Source organism: Erithacus rubecula (assembly GCF_903797595.1).
Source record: "Erithacus rubecula genome assembly, chromosome: 24".
NCBI classification, from domain to species: Eukaryota; Metazoa; Chordata; class Aves; order Passeriformes; family Muscicapidae; genus Erithacus; species Erithacus rubecula.
Window position 1 is genome coordinate 4,403,591 of NC_136676.1, and position 24,187 is coordinate 4,427,777.

The 24,187-nt window shown below is 56.2% G+C and overlaps 1 protein-coding gene across 4 annotated transcripts in view; it reads right to left on the bottom strand.

The window, feature by feature from the left end:
• TP73 (tumor protein p73) overlaps window positions 1–24,187 on the bottom strand; it is a 31,979-nt gene that overhangs the window by 3,385 nt on the left and 4,407 nt on the right. For 2 of the 4 annotated variants that reach the window (XM_079325978.1, XM_079325980.1), the window contains exons 2-13: window positions 21,061–21,156; window positions 20,292–20,409; window positions 15,535–15,780; window positions 3,815–4,001; window positions 3,609–3,724; window positions 3,013–3,122; window positions 2,587–2,729; window positions 2,207–2,295; window positions 1,779–1,903; window positions 1,318–1,472; window positions 1,086–1,218; window positions 276–369 (exon numbers count right to left, since the gene is read on the bottom strand). In XM_079325978.1, the coding sequence (XP_079182104.1) occupies window positions 276–369; window positions 1,086–1,218; window positions 1,318–1,472; window positions 1,779–1,903; window positions 2,207–2,295; window positions 2,587–2,729; window positions 3,013–3,122; window positions 3,609–3,724; window positions 3,815–4,001; window positions 15,535–15,780; window positions 20,292–20,409; window positions 21,061–21,156 (1,612 nt within the window). Of the gene's footprint in view, window positions 1–275; window positions 370–1,085; window positions 1,219–1,317; window positions 1,473–1,778; window positions 1,904–2,206; window positions 2,296–2,586; window positions 2,730–3,012; window positions 3,123–3,608; window positions 3,725–3,814; window positions 4,002–15,534; window positions 15,781–20,291; window positions 20,410–21,060; window positions 21,157–22,518; window positions 22,573–24,187 lie in introns of those variants that run through there. The other 2 variants (XM_079325979.1, XM_079325981.1) reach the window with 2 other exon arrangements.

Genomic DNA, 24,187 nt, shown 5'->3' on the forward strand with positions numbered 1-24,187 from the left:
TCTGTGTTAGGTGGAAAATCTCCCTGAGCTCTGGCCTGGGGATTTTGATCTCTGTTTTTTTCTGAGAGTCTGGAGGAACCAGTTGAGACTGGTTGTGATTTTTTGGGACTGGTTGTGATTTTTACCAAGGCCTGAGCAATAGCTGCTTTCAAAGGACCATCAAGGGGGCAGGAATGACAGGCATCAATCCTGGGAACACAGGGGTTGGTTTGGGTTTTGCTTTTCAGACCAACAGCTGCTGGAAACAAGAGAACAGATCTTCCCAAAGCATTTACCTCTATGGATAGGTTCTGCAGGTGGTAAATATTCTGTAACCCTTGTGAGGTGAAATAGTCGATGCAGTTTGGACACCCCAATCCTGTTAAAAAACTGCAGAGAAAGTTTGGAAAATAAAGTGGCATTAAGTTCTGATGAACAACAGCTGTGTCCCATCTCTGTGGCACAGACCATGTCAGGTGGGGATGTGGAGAGCTCCATGGGTGGGACCTCCACTGCCACTAAGGTCAAAGCAAAGTATGGGGTTATATTCATTTCTATAACTACAGATATTTTTCTCCTGATTGTCTGAGATTTTGCCTCAGGAACTCATATAATATGAGGGAGCTCAAGCTACTGGAGAGGAGGATCAGGGCATGCCCTGGGCTCTGCCCTGTGCAGATGCTGGCCCAAGGTCTTTCAAAACATCTGTGGTCTTTTTAAAAGCCAAAACATTAAAAACCTGCAGAGCTGTTAATGCATTTCTGATTGAAATAAGTCACATGGAGCATTTCCAGGTGTTGCTGGAAGGGGAAGGGGGAAGCTCATAAAGCTGCATGCTATTGGACAGGTAGGACAAGACCCTCTTTAGGATGTACTCAATTTCTAATTGATCAGAGATGGATTCCCAGAGAGGTGCATGAGGGCAGTGGGGGTTTCTCACTGATTGGTAGCTGGGCTTTGGTTGCTGAGGTGAGAGGAACAGCAGTGATTGCTCAGTTGGGGCCAGTGGCCAGTTGACCAGTTGCCAGACAGATGGGAAGGTTAGAGCAAGGGGCACAGCAAGGACCAGAGGACGAGACAGACAGGACAGCAGGTGCCTTCCCTACCTGACCAGGCTGGGGTCGGGGTTGTAGGGTGGTGGGGGGGTGCAGTGGGACCCAGACACCATGGACTGGGACGAGTGGCCCCCGTTCATCTCTCCATTGGGCTGCATGGGGTGGCTGTTCAGCATTCCAGGTCCTGGGCAGTGGCAATAAACACACCCATCAGACACCACCCAGAGCTGATAACCCCCACTGCTGGGCAGGGAGAGCCCTGAGGAGCTGACAGAGCACGTACCCATGGGGCCCAGGCTGGGTGCAGAGCTGGAGCCATGCTGGGCTGGCTGCCCCACCAGCTGGTTCACTGAGGGCAGCTTGTTGATTCCTCCACCGTGGACTTTGTTCATGGGGGAAAGGACGGGGCCGTAGGAGGAAGGTGTCTGCAGCTGGCTCCTGTTTGGGGAGGGAATACACTGGTCAGACTGGGATGGAACTGCCCCCCAAGCTTCCCTACCATGGGTGCTCAGGGGCTGTGGGGGTCTTGAGGAGCTGCAGGGCTCTGGGGTACTGTGGGGATCTTAGGGATTGTAGAAGTCTCAGAACTGTGGGGGTCTCAGGGAGCTGCAGGGGAATTGGGGATTCTCAGGGACTTGTGGGGGTCTCAGGGATTGTGGGACTGTTTGGATCTCTTAGATTTTGGGGTTCTTGTGCTCTGAGGTCTCAGGGCTGTGGGGGTCTCAGGGCTGTGGCAGCACTCACTGCCTCTGCAGGAGCTGCTGCTGCTGCTGCCTGTAGGAATCCACCAGCTGCTGTGGCACCAGCTCCACCAGCTCCAGGCTCTCCTTTATCTTCATCAGGATCTCAAAGTTCTCCCTGCCTCGCACCTGGAGGAGGGAACAAGACCAGGACTTTGCTTTATTCCTGTCCCACCTGTCCATTTCCTCATGCCCCCTTTTTATCATCAGACTGTGACTGTGGCCAGAGGCTGTTTGGGATGCTGGAAACCCTTGGACATGTGCATCCCTGGATGCTTTTGCTCCTATTCCCCAGATCCCTACTGTCCTACAGGAGCCTGTGCTGCCCCAGCCTGTCTGACATCCTCTCCCCAAGGTGCTTCTGGCAGAGGGGACAGTGCCACCACTGTCCCAAGCCCATTTCTGACCCCGTTGCAGCTCACCCACACTTACAGGCACGTAGTACATCTCCTCCTCCCCGTGCCTCCGTTTCTTAATGCCAGTGCCCAGCGCTGGGATGCCCTGGGGGCTCTGCTTGAAGGCTGCAAAGGAGAGGGGAAGAGAATTGGTGGGAGACAGGATGTGGCAGGGAGCACCTCAAGCTATGCAGAATGCTAAAACCTTTCCCTTGGGGTCTGGCATGGGAGTGCACCTTTGTTGTTGTCAATAATGAATAAATAAATATATCTGGCCATGAGTGCCATGCACAGGGGTCTGCGAGGAGAGGGGCGGGGTCCCATTTAAGAGGTTTAGTGGAGAAAGGTCAAAGCATCATCCCTGAGTGTGGATTCCAGCCCAAACTCGAGGAGCCCCCGCCCCTGTCAGGCACTCACTGCGCTTGTTGGCGTTGCCGTTCTTGGCCGTGCTCTCGTTCAGGGCTTGCTGCTCTCGGAAATGATCCTCGTCGGCTTTGCGGTCCCTGCCGGGGCAGGCACAGATCCGCCCCTCGAAGGATCTCCTGCCCAGCACCTGGCCGCTGGGAGAGCAGAGAGTCGGTGACCCTTGGGAAGGGCTGTGGGGCTCAGCCCAGGCTCAAACCACAGCAGAGACCCTCAGCCAGCAAGGAGCCCCCAGCAGCTGGGGAAGAGGAGATCCCGGGGCAGAGGAAGGCTCCAGCTGCTGGGCTGGTCCCTGATCCCTTCGTGCCAGCCCTTTCCCAAGCTGGCAGAGAGGAGCATTCCTGCCCCATCCCATTCCCTGAGGGTGCCTTCCCCAGCCCTCCTGGGGGGATGCCCATCCCTGCTCCCACAGCCACTCACTCTCTCGTCTCCAGGGTGATGATGATGAGGATGGGCCTCCTGTTCATCCCTCCCACGCAGCTGCTGTTGCACATGAAGTTGTACAGGATGGTGGTGAACTCGGTCCCCACCTGCCCGGGAGGGGAGAGCAGGTGCTGAGCAGGGAGTGTGAGGGGAGGAAGACTGGGATCACCCAGGAGTGAGGAAGAGGAGGGGAGGCAGGCTGGGATCACCGGGATTGAGGAAGAGGAGGGGAGGCAGGCTGGGATCACCCAGGAGTGAAGAATCAGGGTTGGACCTTCTGGCAGAGGGCTGATGCTTTGGCAGGATGAGCAGGGGGACACTGGGGATGGTCCCAGCTGGAAAGAGGGGACTGTGCAGGGACTGTGGAGGCACCTAGGGCAGGATGGGAGGGGATACCCCATTACACCCCACTTCCCAAGACCAGGCTTCTCTGGGATGCTCCACAGAGATGCAGCTGCTGGGGTGTAGCTGCCACCAGTGCTGCAGGTGAGCACAGGGTGCTCCTAGACGTGCCAGGACAAGGGGGATGTTGGGCCAAGCAGCCCAGACCAGCGAGGCAGGGGCTGGTTCTCCTCCCCCAGAGCAGCTGGTACCTGGGGGGGCTCGTAGGGCACCATGACGCTCTGCCGCCCCGTCACCGGGTCATCCACGTACTGAGACAGGTTGTTGCCCTCCACACGGATGAGGTGGCTGGCAGGGGCTGACTGGCCTGCAAGGCAAACCCCCAGTTAGAGCCATGGCTGCCCAGGGGGCTCTGCACAGCAGGGCTGTGACACAGGGGACAGCTCGGAGCCCTCACCGTCGTTGAAGTCCCGGCCCAGCTCGTGGTTGGGGCAGCGCTTCACCACCTCGGTGACGTGCTCTGCCTTCTTGTAGACAGGCATGGCCCTGATGATGGTGCCTGGGGGAGGTGAGGAGGACACCTTGATCTGGATGGGGCATGTCTTGGCAATCTGACAGTAGAGCTTCTTCAGCAGTGGGGAGTACTGGAAAAGAGGAGACATCCCTCAGGTGAGCATCGCTGGTGGGGTCAGGGTGCTGCCCTGGCTGAGCTCGGCTCCCTCCACTGCTCTGGTGCAAAGGCAGGGCTTCCTTCTCTTCCCTTTCCCCTGGAAATGTTGAAATCTCACCAATTTCATCTGCACTATGTGGTATCTGCTTTCCACACAAACCAGAAACAGCCACCTCCTGGGGCAGGGAAGGGTTTACCAGATGGCAAGGGCTCTGGCAGAGCAGGGCACCACTGCAGTGAGACAGAGGGACTCTTACTGCAAACCAGCAAAACCCTCATTTGTACATCACTCAGCCCATTTTGGAAACATTCCCACGTCACACACAGCTCCTGACCAAGGGTTGGGAGCACTGAGGGCACTGACACACCACAGCCTGAGGAAATCATGCTTGATGCCATTAGCAATGTCACAACTGATCAGGCAGGACCTGGGAGTTTAGTTCTGACACAGATTGTCCTGATTCTGACTCAATCCTTTGCAGCAGCAGTGGTTCATGGAGGGGACGGGGTAGGGACAGGGTGGGCAGCAGTGCCTGGGCTGGCTGTGGGAGGAGGATGCTCTGTGGCAGCTGGAGGCAGTGCCAGCAGTCACTCCTGAGTAAAAAACAATGTGTGGCCACCAAATTCCTCCCTGTGAGGGGTTTGCTCAGTGGCAAACCTCTCCCAGATCCTTGGATGGGGGAAGCCCCAGGATCTGCAGTGTGTGCCCCTCCAGAGCAGAGCTGGGAAGGAGAGCCTGCCCTTCACCTTCCAGGAACTGCCCATCTGTGGGGATGTGCAATTCCCTTCCAGCTCAGCCGTGCCATGCTGTTTTCCATCTCACAAGGAATGTGTTTGCTATACACCAGCCCACCCCTGTGCTTGGAGCAGCCCGTCCCTGCATGGCAGGGCATGTTCCTGCTCCAGGTATTTTATCTCATCCCCACAACACAGCACCCGCTGCCAAAAAAATACCACCGTGCAGAGCCTTTGTGGGGATGTTAAAGCTTGTCCTGAGCCATCCAAATACAGCTGTGCTGAGCAGAGACTCTACTCACCCTGTGCTGGGTGGTTCCTGTGCTGGAGTTGCCCAAAACAGGGCCTCAGCACAGAACTGGAGGGTGTTCAAGGGCTGACAGTGATGGCTCAGTCCCCACTTTTCACCATGAGCATGTCCCAGTGCAGCTGTGGATCAGGCAGGGAGGATTTGTGTGTCCCAGTCCCACTGCCCTGGCTGCAGGAACAGATCTGCCTGTGGCTGAGCAAGGTGCTCCCACTGCCAGGACTGGACAGGGCAAAGGAGAGAAACCATTGCCAGGTTTGTCTCATTTAGGTGGTCTCTGGGAAAGTTCTGAGAAGACATAAAGGGCAGGGGCTCTGCCAAGACAACCTGCAGCAGCTCCTGCAGCTCCTCCAGCACGGCACTGGTGGTAGCCAGCAGCAGGTACCAGCTCCTGGAGGGTCAGTGGGGTGTCCTGGCTGTCCCAAAATCAGAACCTGCTTGGTGCTGGGGGGAGCAGGAAGATGCTGTGGTGACTGAGAGGTGTAACATGCACTTGAACCTGACAACAAGAATTAATCCTTGTTTTTGTAGGCACTTGGACTTGCCCAACAAGAGAGGATGCTTGGAAACAGCTACTGCAATCCCCAAATTTTGCACTCATACTGGATGATGCTGACTACACCTTGACTCCATGGCCAGCTGAGCTTCCTGGGTGTGATCTGCATCCCCAGCAGGGATTTTCAGAGATCAGACCAGAGCTGGAAGCGTGGGCTCCACTCAGTGTGGTGACTCCACTCTGCCTGGCTGGAAACTCCCACGTGGCTGCAGCCCACGGGACCCACTCACCCACCACGATGGGGTTTAACACCCTGGTTTAGAGGAGCCACCATGGCAAAACAAGGGTTATTTGGAGGGGGCTCTTCCTTGCCAGGTGTTAAAATACTGACAACTCCTGTCAAAGGATCTTTTCATGTAGACATTCCCGGGCAGCCCTCAACATGCCTGGGAACTATAACTGCTCTGGAAGAGCAGAGGTGCATTATGGCAAGTTCTTTGGTAACAAATTCTCTCATTATACCATGTTATGACATGGATAAATCTCTGTTAAATAGCAGAGTGATGCCCTGCAGGGGGAAGGCGGCCGCTCCGTGCAGACTTGCCTCTGCTGATAACCTTATCATGTCCCAACAGCTCCGGGATCGCCTTCAAAGATCCCTCCACAACAACAAACTATTCTTTTAAGGAACTCCCTGCTGATAATTCTGGGCGAGAAAAGTCCAGGCTGTGCCCTGGGCGGCCGTGCTCCTGATTCCTCTCTGTGTGGAGCTGTCCTGTGCTGCATCTCCAGCCCCAGCCAGGGCTGAGCACTCCCAGTCCCACAGACCCAGCTGCTCATGGCCACCAGGACAAACAGCATTGAGTTTTTGGGATCCCAGGAGGTTCTGCATCCCCAGCTTGGCAATGCACACTCTCTGTAAGGGACAGAAAAATCTGCACTGTGCAGTGTCCCCAGGCAGACACCTCTCTACTCCATTATCTGTGTTTGATAATTATCTACCCCATGCACATCTCTGCCAGGCTGTGCTGCATCACCCAAGGTCCTGGTACCTCCCAGCACAGCCATATCCTGCACAGCACCCTGCAGGGACCACGTGCTTCTCAAGTGTGACCTGAGGCAGTGACAGAGCAGAACCCAGAGATCAAATCACAGACCAGCACTGCAACATCACTGCTTCAGCTCTCTGTGTGCCATGGCTGTGTTTCTGCCACCTGCACTGGGGTAACCTTGGTCTGTTCACCCACATCCTTTCCATTCTGCAGTGTTTAGACAAACTGACCTCTCAGGACTGGCCACATGTGGCAGCTGGGTCACAGCCAAAGCTCAGCTCACTTGAGCTGTTGCCAGCTTGCTGGTGGGCATAGGAACAACATTTTGGGGCACCTGAATCCCTTCCTGGCACATCCAGAATTCCTTTCACCTCTACAAAGAAGTCAAGGTATGTTCTGCCTGTGTCTCCACACCCTGCTCTGCCCTGGGGACCACTGGTGTCTATCTCCAGGGTTGCATTAGGACTCAGGTCATCTCTGCTCCTGGAAAACATCAGAGAGTGTCTGTTATTGGGTGTTACCACGTGTTTGAAGAACACAAATGGTTTCTGTGGCTTGTGGGTGCTGGGTTGCTTGAACCAGCACAGAGCAGCAGCAGCAGCAGCACTGACAGTCTTCTCTGGAGCCTATGGAAATGCACATAACCTCTGTTCCTCTGGGATTTCCTGCAGCTTCCAGTGTCACCCTCGATTTCTGGCTGATGCTGTGATGCCAGCTCTGTTTCTGTCCCTTCCCTGCTGTTTGTCCAGAGCACTAATAATAAGCCAAAAAATGGAAAAGCCAAATTATTTAACTCCTATCGGCTCTAAGCTCTGTTTCCCCAAGAGCTTGGTACCACAAAGGGTATTTGGATGTGATTGAAAAGCAGCTGCTTTTTGGGTGAGATGAGATCATGCTGCACCACTGCCAGATGGAACAGGACATAAACCAGTCACCCCATGGTGCCACTGGCCACTGTGAGGTTACACCACGGTTATTCTGGTGCTGCTTCCCCAAGGAAATGTTCTGGACACCCCAAGATTCCACTGAGTGAATGTCCCCAGTGGCTCATGGGTGCAGCTTTGACGTGGAGTCTCAGCATCCATCACTGCCCACCCTGAGAGAGGAGCAGAGATGGCTCCAGAGGCCACCACTGCTCAGCCCCAGAGCTGCCTCCCCACGCAGGAAATGGGCAGGGAGAGGTGGTTTTCCCCATGGATGCTAACAGCCTCAGACAAAAAAAATAACCTGGATCCTCTGCCTGGAAAGACCTCCTGGCAAAGTCCATCTTGCCTGGCCATCCTTGGGCAGCAGAACCGCTAGGAGGATGTGTCCCGACAGATTTGGAGCTGATAAAATCTTATTTATCTTCAACTGTTGACACCTAAACGTCTAGACTTGCCTGTTGGGGAAGGCACAGCCAAGGCCTCCTTTCCCTCTAGAAGGAAATGATTTGCTCAACAATTGCTTTTTCCACAAATCCTCCCTCCCTCCTCCTCTTCTCCTACATTCCAGGCTTCTCATTAGCTTCACTCAAGACGTGTCCAGGACTGCAGTCAATGGATCCCCAATAAAGCCACTGGCCTGGCAAGGGAGAGAGAAGAAAAGTGCTGCCTCCGGCTGCTAATTTCCTTGCACTCCCCAGCAAGCAGCTGCAGAGCTGCATCCTGGGACAGGTTGGGGCAGATCACAGGCAAGAGGTGATAATAACGTGTCTGTCATCTTCCCCAGACATGTAGCATCTTGCAAACCGCAAATACCGTTAACCGGCTCGGACGAATCTGTTACGGCAGATCCTGGAAGACGTGCCGGCGGCACAGCTCATTTTTTTTTTTTTTTTTCTCCCTAATTTTTTTTTAATAACCATTTTTTAATCACCGGCCTGTAAACTCCTCACTGAGCTGGAAATTCCTCCCTAAGCTACTTTGTTGCTCGTTTACTACGGGCCGGGTTTGGGTGTCACTGGTGGGGAGGAGAGGGGAGTGTCCAGCGGGATCTGAGGTACCTGTGCAGCACACAGGTGGGCTGGACAGTGGGGATATTGCCCTGGGGATGGCTGTGAGAGGTACCCTGGTGCTCTGTGCCTCCAGTCCCTGCTTCACTGTGGTGATGGAGCAGGGTGATGGCCATAAGGGATGCCCCAACACCCATTTCCCATGTCTCCAGTCCCTGCACCACAGTAATGATGGGTTGGTGTGATATCCATAAAGGATGCCCCTACACTCACCTCCCTGTGCCTGCAGTCCCTGCACCACAGTAATGATGGGTTGGTGTGATAACCATAAGGGATGCCCCTACACTCACCTCCCTGTGCCTGCAGTCCCTGCACCACAGTAATGATGGGTTGGTGTGATATCCATAAGGGATGTTCCAACACTCACCTCCCTGTGCCTGCAGTCCCTGCACCACAGTAATGATGGGTTGGTGTGATATCCATAAAGGATGCCCCTACACTCACCTCCCTGTGCCTGCAGTCCCTGCACCACAGAAGTGATAGATTTGGGTGATGGCCACAAGGGATGCCCCAACCCTCATCTCTCTGTGCCTGTGGTCCCAGTACCATGGCAGTGATGCCTTAGGGTGACACCAAGCCACCACCCAGCTGTGCCCAGGACACAAGGCACTCAGCAGAGGACCCTGATCACCCCAGCCATCACCAGCTGCAGGGGAGCTCTGTCCCCCACAGGTCCCTCAGCCCTACAGACCACTGAGGTCTCAGCCCTGCAGCAGAGCAGCACAGTGAGGCTCCCTGTGCTCCAGCTTGTGCTCTTCTACCTTAATTAGCATGCCATTACTGATAATTAAAATTCCTTGGTTCACCCCCAAAGGACTCCCCTCCCAGCCTTCCCCAGTGAGCACATCCTTAAAATGACTTCCAGCTGGGATCTCTCTCACTCACTGCTGATCCAATGCTGGCACCCTGGGGGTTTAATCTCTTTTTGTAGGTCTGACTCCCTCTGCATGGTGGATACTCAGATCCCCTGCCCAGGCCAGCCTGGAGCTCCCTCCCACCCAAAAAGGGAAGTCACAAATCCATCAAGGATTCACTTCACACTGCCAAGGATGCAGGGAGCAGGCTGAGAGGAGAGGGAAGAGAAAAAGAGGCTGAGTTGGCCTTGGGAATTGCTGCTGGGAAGGAAATATGAAAACCAGCCCAGCACAAGCAGGATTTAGGGGAAATCCACTGGCTCTGGAGCATCCCAGGAGGGCTGTGCCATGCAGGGAGGGCTGCTCCTCTGCTGCCTGCAGAGGGCATGGGCAGTGAGTGGGTTTGCCAAGGACACACCAGCATCCTTTCCCCCTCCCATGCACCAGAGATCAGGGCTCCCAACCCTCTCCCACCTCTCCTGCCAGGGAGCTTTGCCTTCCCGATGGAGCAGCATTGCCAGGAAGCCATTCCCTTGACCTGTGCATACCAGACACGTTCGAGATAGTGGAGCTGATAGCGGGATCGTGTTGGAACATCACACACCGAATTCCTTTGCCTTTTTTCTTAATTCCATTGTGTCTGGAGCTCCTGGAGCCTCATCCACACCCTGAGAGAGCTGGTGGAAAGCCTCCAGTGGGTTGGCTGTGATGGGCTCTAGAGCAGGCTGGTGCTGAGGTTGCTTTCCTACTTCTGGCATGCCAAAATATCCACGCTCATCTGCACAGCTACTCGGGGTGTCCTCAGCTGTGTGCAGCCCAAATCATCTCCAGGCCTTGCCTGTTGGACAGCAACCTCCCTGGGATATGGGAAAGTGCTAGAGACAGTTTGCAGAGAGGGTTCTTGATACAGAGAGGCTCCTGAAGAATTTTCCCTCCTCTTTATATCTGCCTCTACCCCAAAAAGCCAGCGAGCAACAGTGGGCAACTTGCCTCCCAGCACACCAATTACTACCATCCTCCTCATTCTGTCAGGACCACAGAAAGCATTTCAGCTCCCCAGTGCCCATGCTCCAGCTGCAAGATCCACCAAGCAAGTGGAACCAGTTCCACGCTGGCCAAGCACTGGGATGCAGACTGGCTCGCTGTGGGTGACTGCTGGACAGCATCCATGGGAGCAGCAGCAGCTCTTTCTCCTCGGCTGTGGACCTACCCATCCTTTCCCCCGCAGGCTGTTTGCTCCCCAAAACAGCAACACGACCCTGGGTGTGGTTCGGACCCTCCACGCCTGCCTGCTCGGGGGTTTGTCCATCTCCCCCCGGCTCCAGCGGCTCCGTGTGAGCCCAGGCAGCTCCCCCACACCTTGCGTTCCAGCCCCCACGTCCCTTTGCAGCCCGGCCGCGGGAGGCCAAAGACCCCATTAACACCTCAGCATCCCTGGCACACGCGGCAGCGTCCGGCGGGGCTCCGCCAGCAAACCCGACTTGAGAAAAATCCTAATTATCCGCCAGTTACCAGCTGGCTGGCGTGGCCAGGGGCTGCGGCGAGAAAAGCGCCGCGACCGACTGCGGCTGCAGCGTGTCCGGGCAGCTCCGGGCAGCGGAGCCGCGCTGGCCCCGGTAGCCCCGCTGGCCCCTCTGGACCCAATACCCCGCTGGCCCCGGTGTCTCCGCTGGCCCCGGTACTCCGCTGGCCCCGGTACCCCGCTGGCCCCGCTGTCCCCGGTAGCCCCGGTAGCCCCGCTGTCCCCGGTAGCCCCGCTGTCCCCGCTGTCCCCGGTAGCCCCGGTAGCCCCGGTACCCCGCTGTCTCCGGTACCCCGCTGTCCCCGGTAGCCCCGGTAGCCCCGCTGTCCCCGCTGTCCCCGGTACCCCGCTGTCCCCGGTAGCCCCGGTAGCCCCGCTGTCCCCGCTGTCCCCGCTGTCCCCGGTAGCCCCGGTAGCCCCGCTGTCCCCGGTAGCCCCGCTGGCCGGGCAGGATGCCGGCGTGCCCCGGCTTGCCGTGCCGCAGCTCCCGGGGCTCGGCCCGCCCCGCCGGAGCAGCCTGCCAGAGGGGGGCTTCTAACCCGCAGGGAAAACCTAATTTTCGGCATCTGGCCGTTGGTCTCTGTGATAAGAGGCCATTAAAAATGAAAAGGGAGGTGGGAGCAGCCCGGAGGGCAGCACGGGCTGGTGCGGCTGCTTCTGTCCAGAGCTGGGCAGAGCTCAGCCTGGGGTCGGGCAGTGCCACCCACCACTGCCCAGAGTCCCTCTGCGGGGTCAGAGCTGGGTAATGGCAGTCCCAAGGCTTCACCCTTCTCTATTCACCTCTTTTCTAAAATTAGAAAATCAGCATTTTGAAGCAAGAGAGCAGCTGAGATGTTCTGGTCCCATTGCCCACGCTGCTATCCTCAGACCCCATCCTTCTGCATTGACTCAAGGGTGTCTGCTAAAGCTCATCTCTGCAGAGATATGCAGACTCCTCATTTGAATCCTTCAGGAGCCGGGAGAATCCACCACATTCCTTGCTTCCTATGGTTAATTATCCTCACTGCTAACCAAAAAAATAAAATAATATATTCCTCCTTGTTTCTAGTTTGACTTTGCCTGGCTTCAGCTTCCAAGTGCTGGATCTCATTATGCTTTTGCTATTAAAGAGCTGGCTGCTATCAGGGACCATCTCATGGGCACACCATGATCGAGCAGCCTTGCTCTTCTTGGGGGGAACTTCCATGCAGAACGTTTCTCTGGTGTTGCTCTACAGGTCATCTGTTCCAAACTGTTCAACTTCTTCACATCTCCCCCCCCAGACCATGTTTTGTCAATAGAGGATTTGAATTGTGGGCAGGGGCACCGTGTGTGAGCAGGGCTTGGGGACACTTTGCTCCCCTGCCCGGGTGACACTGATGTGCCCAGCACTCTAGAGGGGCAGCTCACCTGGTCCTCAGGAGCCTCCTCTCCCAAGTGAGGGAGAATGGGCCATGCCACATCTACCACAGGGATTCAAGTCAAAACCCTTCAAAACCATTGGGCTACATGCTTCCATCAACCAAAGCTTGTGATTGTATCAAAAAATGATGCCAAATCTCTTGACAAAATGATTCACACAAACCACTTGTTTTGGCACTGTCTGCTCACCAGCTGTCCTTTTCTCTGTGGCCAGATCCTCCATGATTTAATCCCAGATTGCAGGAGACCTTCAGCTGAGGCTCCTTCCAGTGCAGTGGACCCTTCACTGCTCCAAAATGCTGCTTGGTACATTGACTCTGCTGAGCTTGTGGTCAGTGCTTGGTGGAAATTCATCAACGATCCATAAATTATTTGGTATAGCAAAGCTCAGTGTATCCAAAAGCCAGGAGGAGGAACAGGCTGGGCTGGTTCTTCCCAAGTGCTGCCCCAAACCATGCATGTCCTGCAGAGCAGCAAGGATGATTGGTGCTGCTGTGCTTGGTGTGACCATCACTGCTCTGTCAAATGTCCCTTTCTGTCCCCAGCCCTCCTGACCAGACATTTACCATCCCTTCCCAAGTGCCTGCATTTCCCAATGGCTTTTCCTAACCTTATGTGTGTGCTCCCAGCTCCTGTGGAGGCTCACAGTGGCCCACACAGTGTTGTTTGGGAGTTCATTGACAACATAGAACACATTTGTTTTCCTGAGCTGCTTTCCCCATTAAAACAGGACAAACTCTCAGGTGTGGCAGTGACACTGCAGAGCTCACAGTGAGTGGGAGGAAGGCAATGGCCTCATCTTCCAGCACTGACCATGCCTGTGACAGGCCCAGCCAGGAGGACACCAGGAGTGACACCAGAGGTGACACCAGGAGTGACACCAGCTGTCAGTGCAGCAGGACCATTCCTGATGTGGCACCTCAGCAAGCTGGACATGCTGCAGCCACCTTGGCAATCCTGCAGGAATTACTGTTTCAAATGAAACATCCTCTGTGCTCTCCAGGTGCCAGATGCTGCCAACCCACTGCTGCTGTCCACAAGGCTCAGCTCCCTGCAGCCTGGTCTGGGGGGTGCAGACAGCCCAGCATCATGGCTCAGAGGGACACACACCCCTGAATGTCTTCCCAAGTGTTAAAGCCACTCCAGGCATTCAGATCCTCACTCTGGACCCTTCCCAGGACCCCTCCTTGCAACCGTGGCTCCAAGCCCCAGCTGGTGGGTACATCCTGCACAGATGCTCACAGCCACCCCTGGAATAAAAGCGTTCTCTGGGCAGCTCCTGGGTCCAGCTGCTCCCCCAAGGCTGGAACGGCATCGTGTGGCACTGCCTGCCCTGAACTCCCACAAAGTCTTGGGAGAAACTCCCCTATCCTGTCCCGGTGAGCTGAGCTCCCGTGGGACACAGCTGCAGGATGGCAGTCAGCATAGGATGATGCGAGACAGCCTGAGCTCCCTTCAGTTAGAACTGTGGAAAGATCCCAGGGAATGGGATGGCTTTCAGAAGGAGAGCCCTGCTGCGCTGGGTCTGCTCCACACCAAAGCCATCCCCCGGCACTCCTAGCTGGGGACAGCGGCAAGCGAGCATGGGACACGTTCTGGTCCCCATCCCTGCGTACCGGGACAAGACACCCTGCAGTGCCTTCTTTCGGTTTCCGTTCGGACACTGGCGGCACGGGAATGCCTCCCGTCCCACAGCGTTACCTGTGACTGATCGGAGTCATCCCCCAGCAGGGACAGGAGTGGGCTGGAATCACATCCTGCCCGGGGACCTCCGGTTTGTTCAGTTCCTGATGACATGCATCCCTGAGCAACATCCCCCAAGGAAAGACCGTGGAACGAGTGGATGCTTAACCACCCCTGCGAGGGCAAGCCGCGTTTAAACCCACGGCGCTGTCCCAAGTCCCCGGCCCGTGTGAAGCAGCAGCAGCCGGCCGGGGGAAGCTGCTGGACTCTCCCAGCCGGGAATTCGGTTGCGTTCAAACTCCCGATGGCTGCCTGCTCGCTGCCGCTTTCCCCGCTCCACACACCCATCGGCTTGGGCAGGACACAGCCCCAGCGCTGCGGGCGCGGCCGGAGCCCGTCCCCTCCCGCATCCCCCCAGAACAGCCGCGAGCATCCCGCGGTGTCCCTGCGCCACAGCAGCCGAGGATACCCCGTGCCTCCCGCAGGAAGGACTGTTTTGGCAATTAAACACGTCACCTTCCGCAAACAAAGGTCATTATCACACCCGGCGCTTAAATACCCCTGGGCTGCTCTGCCCGTTCCATGACAGTGTCAAACCGCAGCCCCGGAGGAAACTGTGCTGCTCCTACGGGGTGTCAGTCGTGCTATCCCATCCCATCCCATCTCATCCCAACCTTCCTGCTCTACCAGAGGAGAAAACCCGCCCGGCTCAAGCGTGGTGAGCCGCTCTCCAGAGGTGCCCGCTGCGGGATTGCCACTTGTGGCACTGGCCGCAAGCGCTGGTTCTCCATAAAAACGCTGCTCTGAGCCAGCAGCAGGGATGCGGATTTAGGACCTTTTGCCACAAAAATCAAAGCAGCCCCCGTGCGCTTTGCCCGGCGCCTGGGTCCGTGCTCGCCGAGCTCTCCTGCGCTGGGCAGCAGGACCAAACCAGCATCCCGGCCCCCGAGCAGACAGCAGGAGCTGTGCAGCCATCCCTCCGTGCCTCAAAACCTACTGCGCTTAAAAACCCGCTCTGTTATTTGCAGTGACTTGTAGGGATTAAGTTACTCCTCTAATACGGGATGGAGAATGACTGTAAATGACAAGCACAAGGCATTCACAGCACGAGCAAAGGTCCCTCTTGCCCACAGCCTCGTCTCTGACAGCGCCCGCTGGCAAATACCCCGTGAGAACACGGCAGATACCTCCGCAGGACGTTTCTTTTCGAAGGACATTTACCCACAATTTAGGGAATTGCGGCGAGAGAAGTGACATCCCAGCCGCTGTGCTTCACACCCCTGTGGGACAAACACCCTGGCAAGCAAGCACTGATGTTTGCAGCACGCTTCGCCTGCCAGGGCCACCACCTGTGCCGCTGATGTCCCCATCCGTGGTGGCCACATCCCGCAGCTGCCTCCCCAGCCCCGCCGCGTTCGGCGGTGCTGAGCATCTCCCCAGCCGAGGTAGAAGAATTCAACTTACTGTCCAGGTGGCTGATTTGGCGGTGCTGGATTGCTGGAAGGTCACCTCGAAGTGGTGGGGACCAGGGTAGTCGGTGTTGGAGGGGATGACTGGAGCCGGGGACATGGCGTCGAAGGTAGAGCTGGGCTGCGAGTAGGGAGAATGAGTTGGGACATTGGAGGTGTGCTCGGAGCTGTAGGGGCTGGTGGAGGCTGCTCTGCTGCCGATGCTCTGATCCATGCTGTTGTTCAGCAAATTGAACTGGGACTGGAGGAAGGGAAAAGGGGAGGAGGGAAAAAAGAAAACACCAGCCAGTTTAGAGACAGGGAAACCTCAGCCACCTTTCTCCAGGGCTGGGGTGTCCTGTTACAGCCTCCTTAAAGGGCCAGCGTGCGGGAGGGGAGCCAAAAGAGCTGGTCTGGGTGGCTCGACAGGTCACCACTTGTGTGAGGGATGAACTCCGTGCGCCTAAATCGCCCCCTCGAGCTGCTCCATCCTCGCTGGAGGCAGCGAGGTGCCACAAGCCCGAATTTCTGGCGCACCTGCCTTGGGAAAGCCTCGCTTCTGACAGAGGGGACAGGGCAGGGATGTGGTGGGGTTTGCTCAGGTGTGGGACGTGTCCCGCTGCCGGCGGGGAGTGACAGCCCTGTCCTGCACGCAGGGCTCTGCTCCCCGCTGTCCCTTCAGCAGCCAGAGTGTCACACCTGAAGCCACCCTGCCAAGGTGAGCAGCAGCCCCTGGCGATGACATCGCTCCATCGCGACAGCGATACCGAATTCCCGTCCTGTTTTCCAACCTCTTTTCCAAGCTGTCCCTCATGTGGTCACGGACACACACCCACACACCGCTCCCGGGCGTGCTTCCCTGAGCCAGCCAGCCCCCAGCAGTGGTTTGTAGCTGGTTTTCCCAGCGGGATGTTTACTCCCAGTGCCTGATGCAGCTCTAATTTGGGGAAAACCTCAAACCTACAAAGCACACGGCTGTGATGCAGAGCACTGCAGGAAGGTCATGGGGAAAATGGACCCACTTAGGAAAGTCCTGACTCTTATTCCAGACCCGTTGGAGCAAATCATGACTTCTTATAATATTTTTCTTATTCCTTTTTTTGTCAGATTCTTCCAATAAGAGCTGGCAGCTCCTTTACCCACAGGCACAGCCCAAGCACAGCAACAGTCCCAAGAGCCGTGTGGCTAAAGCAACCTTAGTATTTCATTAGAAAATCAGACTCAAATATAACAGTTTCTCAGAGCAAGTGGGATGGATTTTTTCCCCAGAAATCTGCAATTCCCCAATTGCTCACGGGTTGCTCTCACCCTGCAGCCCCAGAGGCAGTGGCAGTGCTGGTGACCACACGCAGTGCCTGGTGCATTGCCGTGTGTCACCCTGGCTCCCTGCACTGGAGCAGGGACACAGCCCCCCTCTACTGCCCTCATGCCTGGCAGGAACTGTCCCCATCCTCAGCACCCACTGGGGCAGCTCTGGGAAGCCAAGAGGCAGCCATGGGCACAGCCAGCAGGCTCAGCCTTCTCCAAAGGGCTGCAAGGCTCACGGCTCAGGAATCAGGAGACGTGTTTTAACTTGGGATCCCAACCTCACCCAGCCCTCTTCGATGTGGAATGGTTTAAAGGCAATCATCCTTCTCCAGGGAAGTTCTCCTGTTGCCTGCATCTCTCACAAGGTCGTTGGAGCCTGTGACTAACTGGAGGAATGCTGAACAAGATCTGGCTTGCTTTTCTGCATCCAGCCATTTCTCCCCTAAAATATGTGCCTAAATCCCTCTATTCCTCCTCGCCGCTCTATAAATAGCCCAGCCAAAGACAAGCCAAGCTTTCCTTAATCCAGGCTTCACCTGGAGAAAAACTTATGAGAAACTCTGGCAAAACAGGCACGTTAGGAAAGCTCTTGCCATCCAAATGGGAAATGCAGCTGCTGGGGGGACCATGGGCAGGGCAGAGCCAGTGAGGAGGCTCAGGCAAAGCTGGGGGATCAACCAAGAGAACAGCAGGGGAAAAGGGATTGCTGCTGGATGGGGATGCTCACAGCCCAGGAGTGTCAGGACTGAGCTGTTCTCATGTTCTCATGCTGGGAGACAGGACCGTTCATGGCTGGAGCCTGTGGCTGTAAATGGGCAAATGAACGGGGACCCACCACAGAACAGAGCTCTGTGTGGGAGAAAACCTTCCCTCTGGAAGAATGGTGAGACATGAGACTCAAGGTATCACCTCACCAGCCAGGCTGGCTGCCCCGAGCTGGACTGCCTTAGCACAAGGCAAGAGGCAGCATCCTGAGTGCCCAGACTCTGGGAATCTGCTGGCAGAGAGACCCAGAGTCAGGTGTGTGGGCAAAGCAACAGACTTGCTGTTCAAAATTGATGGAATTGTGGAAACATTCCCCTAAAGGACTAATTGAGGGCAGGACTGTTTGTGTGTGTGTAAATATGTCCATACACACACAGAGATAATTACTCATACAACTGCAGCAACCACCTCCCATGGAACAGCCCCAACAATGGGACACACAGGGTTGGTACCAATACATTTAAGGTAAAACCAGGAATGAAGAGATTTCCTTCTATCTCCAGCTCCCTCCATGCCTGTGCTGGACTGTTCCAAATGCCAGGGACAAACACAAACCCCTTTTCCCTAAAGAAACAACCTCAGTGCTTGAGGACAGGGCTGGAAATGTATTACCTGCAACACAGGTACAGCTTCACCTGCTCTACCCTCCCAGAGATTTCCAGCAGGGAAAGGAAGCCTGCCTGGGGAGGCTGAGAAGGTCCCCAGTGGATGACAAAGAGATGCTGGTGTGTCCAGCACTTCCAGGTGATCCTTGGATGGATGCTGTCACACCCTTCACACCTGTGCACCCACAGGTAAGGGACCCTGCACTCCTACAACCCGAGGCTCAAATCCCACCTTGGGCTCTGCAAGCACCAGATGGGGCAAAGCAAGAGGAGCAGTGACAGAATGCCAAGGCTGCAGCATCCTGCACCAACACGAGCAGGACTGGACCAGCCCCAGATCCTCCCTGCAGCTGCAGGATGGAGACAGACGTGCACTGGGAGCATCCTGGGCAGCAGCACCCAGGCTGGTGGAGGATAATTCTAAGAAGAGCACCAAAGCAAACCCCATCATAGCAAGCAGCACCTACCGTGGTGTAATGCTGCATCGGGTCGCTGATGTAGAGCATTTTAGCTGTCTCGGGGCTGACGGAGCGCGGGGCAGCCTCCTGGCACGGGAGTCATGGGGTCGGGGCGGCGGCCGGGGTGGGATGCAGGGCGGGAGGAAGGAGCGCGGCAGCGGGGCCGGGCGGGCAGCGCCGGGGATGCTGCGCCGGCCACCCGTGTGCCGCCGTCTGTTGGCTCTTTTGCTTTTCTCATCTCCCTTAGTTCTGTCAACTCGCTGCATCCAACAACAAAACGGGGCCCACCCCTTCTGTCCCTCATGACTATTCATTAAAGCACAGGGCAGGCCCCAGCTTGCCCAGTGATGGACTGGGCGATACCAACCATTCCCACCGCAGGGAGAGCAGGGGTCCAGCCCCACCACAAAACTGCCCGCTCCCAAAAGCTTCTTCCAGCCACACGGGGCTGGAGACCTGCTGTGCTGGCACCTGTGGCCAGCACAATGAGGTGCCCACTGAGCAGGCAGAGCAGTGACTCTGTGAGAGCCCCGAGTGTGGGAGATGTGGAGTTATCTCTGTCTGGATGGATGTGAGGATGGATGGATGGATGGATGGATGGATGGATGGATGGATGGATGGATGGATGGATGGATGGATATCTGGAAGGATAGACAGGAATAGTTGGGGATAGATGCCTGACAGAGCATTTGGGTGATCTCCTCACCACCACCAAGCATCAGCATCACTCTGGCACCAATGAGTGCCAAGAGCAGTGGGAATCACACAGAGTGGTCCCTCTGCAACCTCTCCCCTCTCTCTGCTTTCCCTGAGGCCGCTGGCATCCCGTTACCAGAGCACTTCTCATCGTGGCCCCCAGGCTGCTCCGACTCGGTTTTGGTTACAGCAGGAGCGAGGGGAAAGGCGAGGGCTCGCCCAGCGAGGGGCACAGCCCCAATTAGCAGCGCTCTGCCCGGCTCCTGCCCGCTGTGAAAGGCCGGGAAGGGAGGGAAAGAGGGCGGAAAGCGAGGGAAAAGGGGCTGGGGGAGGGGAGGCAAGCTGTCGGCGAGGGAAACGGAGACTTTCTGGAGGGAAACAGCGACTTTCTGGAGGGAAACGGCGGGTTTCTGGAGGGAAGCAGCATCTCTCCCGCTGGGAGATGCAGCCAGCAGCCAGGGCAGCCTCAGGGATGCTCCGGGCGCCACCGAACGTGCACAAAAGGCCGGGATGTCTCGCACGCCCGCGATGCTTTTCCGAGATTTTGTTTCAGACAGAAGCAAAGGAAGGGCAGCGGCACCGGGGCTGTGGTGGGAGCAGAGCTGTGAGTGCATCGTGCCCCTGCAGCAGCTTACAAATGGCTCTTGCTCCCCGTTTGTCCCGCGGTGAATGGCAGTGTGCTGCTGTCCTGGTGCTCCCCCAGAGCTCCCAATCCCGCTGCTGCCTGCACTGATGTTATCTAACAATAAATAGCCACGATTTTGCTGATCCTTGTGCCATTGGTTCCAGACCCTGCACCAGTGCCAGCCGTGCTGCACCACCAAGGTTGGTTTATGAACCAGCAAACACCCCAGTGCCTCCCCCACATCCCCCAGCCCACCCCTGCAGGGAAATCAACCTGTGCCTGGTTCAGGTGGTCCCTGCTGTCTGAGCTCACTCACCATCACAGAGTCGCCCATGTCTCTCATCTGGAACACGTCCATCGTGATCTCTGTGCGGTTGGACCCCTCATTGCTGCTGCTGGCTGCAGGGAGGTCGAAGTAGGTGCTGTCTGGCTCCCTGGGGAGAAGGTGAGGGCACAGTCATCTCCCCAGCTCTCCAACACAGCCTGTGCTGCCACCACCCCCCAGCAAGTCCCCTCAAACCTTGCCCCTTTCCCAACTTCTTCCTCCACCCTCTGCTTTTATTTCCACGTGGCAGAGCAGACTTTACCTGGACATAAAGTAAGCAGAGATGGAGGAAATTTTGCTTCCATCCAGCTGCTCCAGCATACCTGTCACCTTGGGATGTCTTTATGTGAGAGGACCAAGGAAAGAAGATTAAATGAAGCACAGTCCTTCTCCTTTTATGCTGGATTAGAGCATGAGCCTAAAGGCCAGAAGGCTTGCAAACATCTTGGTGGGGCTGAAAGATGTTTAATTTTGGAATTAAGGGTCCCAGCTTGAGGGGAGCTCTGCTCTGGCCCTGGCACTGTCTCCATGCTGCCCTGGACCATTGCAGCCAGGAAGGAGCTACCCATGAGACAGACAGTGCCATGTTGTTTGGCAAATGGAATGCCCTGAGCAGAGGGTCTGAAACCAGGGAGAAAAATTGGCCAGGTGGCAAAAGGCATCTGTGGAAAGCAGAGGATGTAAAATGAAATTTGTCTTTGGCAAAGAGCCACTGCTGCCTCCGAACACCCCCCATGGGGAATGATCCCACCCCACTTACAGCGTGCTCCAGAGGTGCTCAAAGGTAGTGCCTTCATCAGCTGGGGATGACTGGGACATCTTCACAGCAGGAGAGTCTGACAGGGGATAAATCACTCTGGGGGCAAAGGGAAACAGCAGGGTTAGCACTGCCAGAGTGCTGGGCTGTGCTGTGCCACATTGTGCTGTGCTGGGCTGTGCCATCTCACTCCAGCAAAGCAGCTGCCCAAGGACAGGAATCCCTCAATCCCAGCAGCATGGTAGGGACCAGAGAACCCCAGAGCCCATGGCAGGGGACACACAGGTCAGAGACCCCAGAACCATCATTGGGACACACAGAGATCCTCAGTGCCATCATAGGGGACACTCAGGACCAGAGACCTTCAAAGCCATCGTGTGGGACACACAGAACCAGAAATCCTCAGAACCCATCATGGGATACAGAGGACCAGAGCCCCCAGAACCATTGTGGGGGACACACAGGACCAGAGCCCCACAGAGCCCATCATGAGGGACCACAGGACTGGACAGTCCCATGGCCCATCATGGGGCACACTCCCAGCAGAGCAGGCCAGGGCAGCAGGCAGGGATGACCCAAGCTCAGCAGAATGAACCTGTTTTTCAGCCAAAGCCTCCTGGATGCTGCTGCACACTCATAAGCAAAGCCATACTCAGTGCAGTCCATTTCCCTCTCCCCTGCACAAGGATCCTTGTCCTCTCTCAGGCAGGGGAGGAAAGCAGCCCAGCCCAGCTCCCCCTGTGTGCCCAGAGCCTCTCAGACCCAGCAGCTGGAGCCAGAGGTTTCAGGGAGCCATCTTGAGTCTCGTGCTGCCCTCCCCTCTGGGAACCATCTTCCTCCTCCCTTACCCTCTCCCTGCCAGCAGCAGCAGCACCCCTTCCCTGCCCTGGCTGACACAGATACACCCCCAGGCACATCTGGCTGCCCCTTTTACCCACGCTGGTGTTGGCATCCCATCTCAGCTGCGACATCTCATAGTGAAAACCTGACACTTCCTGCCTGTTCTATGTTTTTTCTATGCAAGCTGCTCTCTCTGAGGGATGCTCAGGGTTGCCTGGGCCCCTCTGACTCAGCTGGGGACCAGGCAGCTGCAGGGAGGGGAGTTAAAATGAAAGCAGGGAAGCTTTCACCGTCAGTAAATCCCATGAGCTGCTTTCTACAAAACACAGCATCCCCAGCCACCCTGCCTGGAGGAATTCCCACGGCACAGCAGGGCACAGCAGGGCACAGAAGGGCACAGGAGGGCACAGGAGGGCACAGAAGGGCACAGCAGGGCACAGCAGGGCTCGTCCCCCACGTGCTCCTTGTCAGGGACAGTAACAGGCACAGTCTGATGTCCTCCCGTCCCTCCCCATCCCACGTGTGACACACAGAGAAATGAAAGGACCTACGGGCAGCTTTGAGAGGAAGAAAAGCCTAGAAGAGATGCAGGTGACAGAACAGGATTGCTGGCGGCCTTACCCCTCTTCCATGCTGCTTTTGCTGGCCCAGAGCAGCTTCAGGAAGTAGTCAGGCCTTTTCCTCTAGAGGAGAAAGCACCTCTGCACCGCCCCGGCTGTGTGGTCATCATGGGTGACACCAGCTCTAACCACGTGGCTGCTCTCGTTTTTCAAAAGGAAAGAAATCTGACTATTTTAAGGGTGTTTTGGAAGTTCCCTTTCACTCTTTCAAAGCACGAACCTGCATTTGCAAAGCCAGGCCAGCGTCTTCTGGTGTTTGAGCTCTGAATTAAGGGGTACAAAGGGGAGCTGGGGTGCTGGGTGCTGTTAAGGCACATCCCTGACTCTCTGATCCCTGCTTATCCTGGGAAAGCACCTCTGCAGCAAGAGTGACAGCCTGGCACCAAGCACCTGGGGTGGTAAAGAATTTGCCAATCATTTTAGCTACAGAGAGGGTTTCCCAGAATTTGTCTGGTGCTGATCTAACTCCCCCTGAAAGGAGGTGCCATTTAGAGCTCTGTTCCAGGGAATGCTGGAGGCATTCACATTTGGGAAGGTGGGAAAGCACTGTGATGGTGAGGTCCTGCAGAAGGAAAAGTCACCCTGTAGGAAGCAGTGGGAGCTTTGTGCAGCATCAAAATTAAAGGTAAATTGGGAAGAGCCTTAGAGCCAAATTCTGCATTGTTCTGGAAGCATTCCTGGTGGCTTGGATGCAATTCCTGTGCCCAAGGATGAGCAAATGTCACCTGGGGCTGAGTTCAGGACCAGCCACAGCCCAGCTCAGCTCCCTGCCCCTTTCAGACCCCCAGTTTCAAGTCTGTTCTGCCTCTGCCCTGACTGTGTCATCTCCCTGCTGTCACCAGCTCCCCACAACACAGGGAAGACCTGGGATTTCGTCCTGATTTCTTCCAGCAGCAGTTCTCCAGCCAGACTCCACCAGGAGAATTATCACCTCCAAAGACCCCAAACTGCTTATTAAAGTGAGAATCTCCTAGCCCAGGGAAAGAGTGAAGCAAGGAATTCTCCATCCCTTCTTCTTCAACACAGCAGGGAGGCAGTGAGGGATGCTTGGCACAGGTGGCACAGCTCGGGAGGGCCTTGCACAGGATTTATTGCATTTTTCTAAGGGAAAAACGACCAAAATGTGCAAATCACGAGGTTGGTGCTGCGATCCAGGGTTGCCGGTGCTCACTGAGAGAGCTGCACTCCCAGCTGGCTCCAGCAGTCCCTGGATTGCTGCTTCCCTCTGTTGCTGGTGAGGGCATTGCAGGGAGACTGCAGACGGGAAAAGGGCAGAGAAAGCTGCGATCAGAGAAAGCTATGATCAGAGAAAGCTATGATCAGAGAAAGCTGCGATCCCCGCCGCTGCTCCCCGCGGGACCCGGCTCAGCCCGGCCGCCCCCGGGATGCGGGACCCGGCGGGGTCGCGCCCGCTCCGGCTCCTTCTGCCCCTGGGGCTTCCCTGTGAACGGCTACTGAAATAATTCCCAAAGATTAGTATGGGAAAGCTCCACGTACTCAGTTTCCATGGTGCTGTGGGGAACCCCAACCCCAGAGACAGAGGGAGAAGGAAAAGCACGGATCAAGATTTCTACATCCATCCCAGGGTGGGAGAACAACTCCCTGCAGAAGCAGAGCAGGTGAACCTCCATCTATCCAGCCGTGCTGCTCTCACGTGTTGTGACCACAGA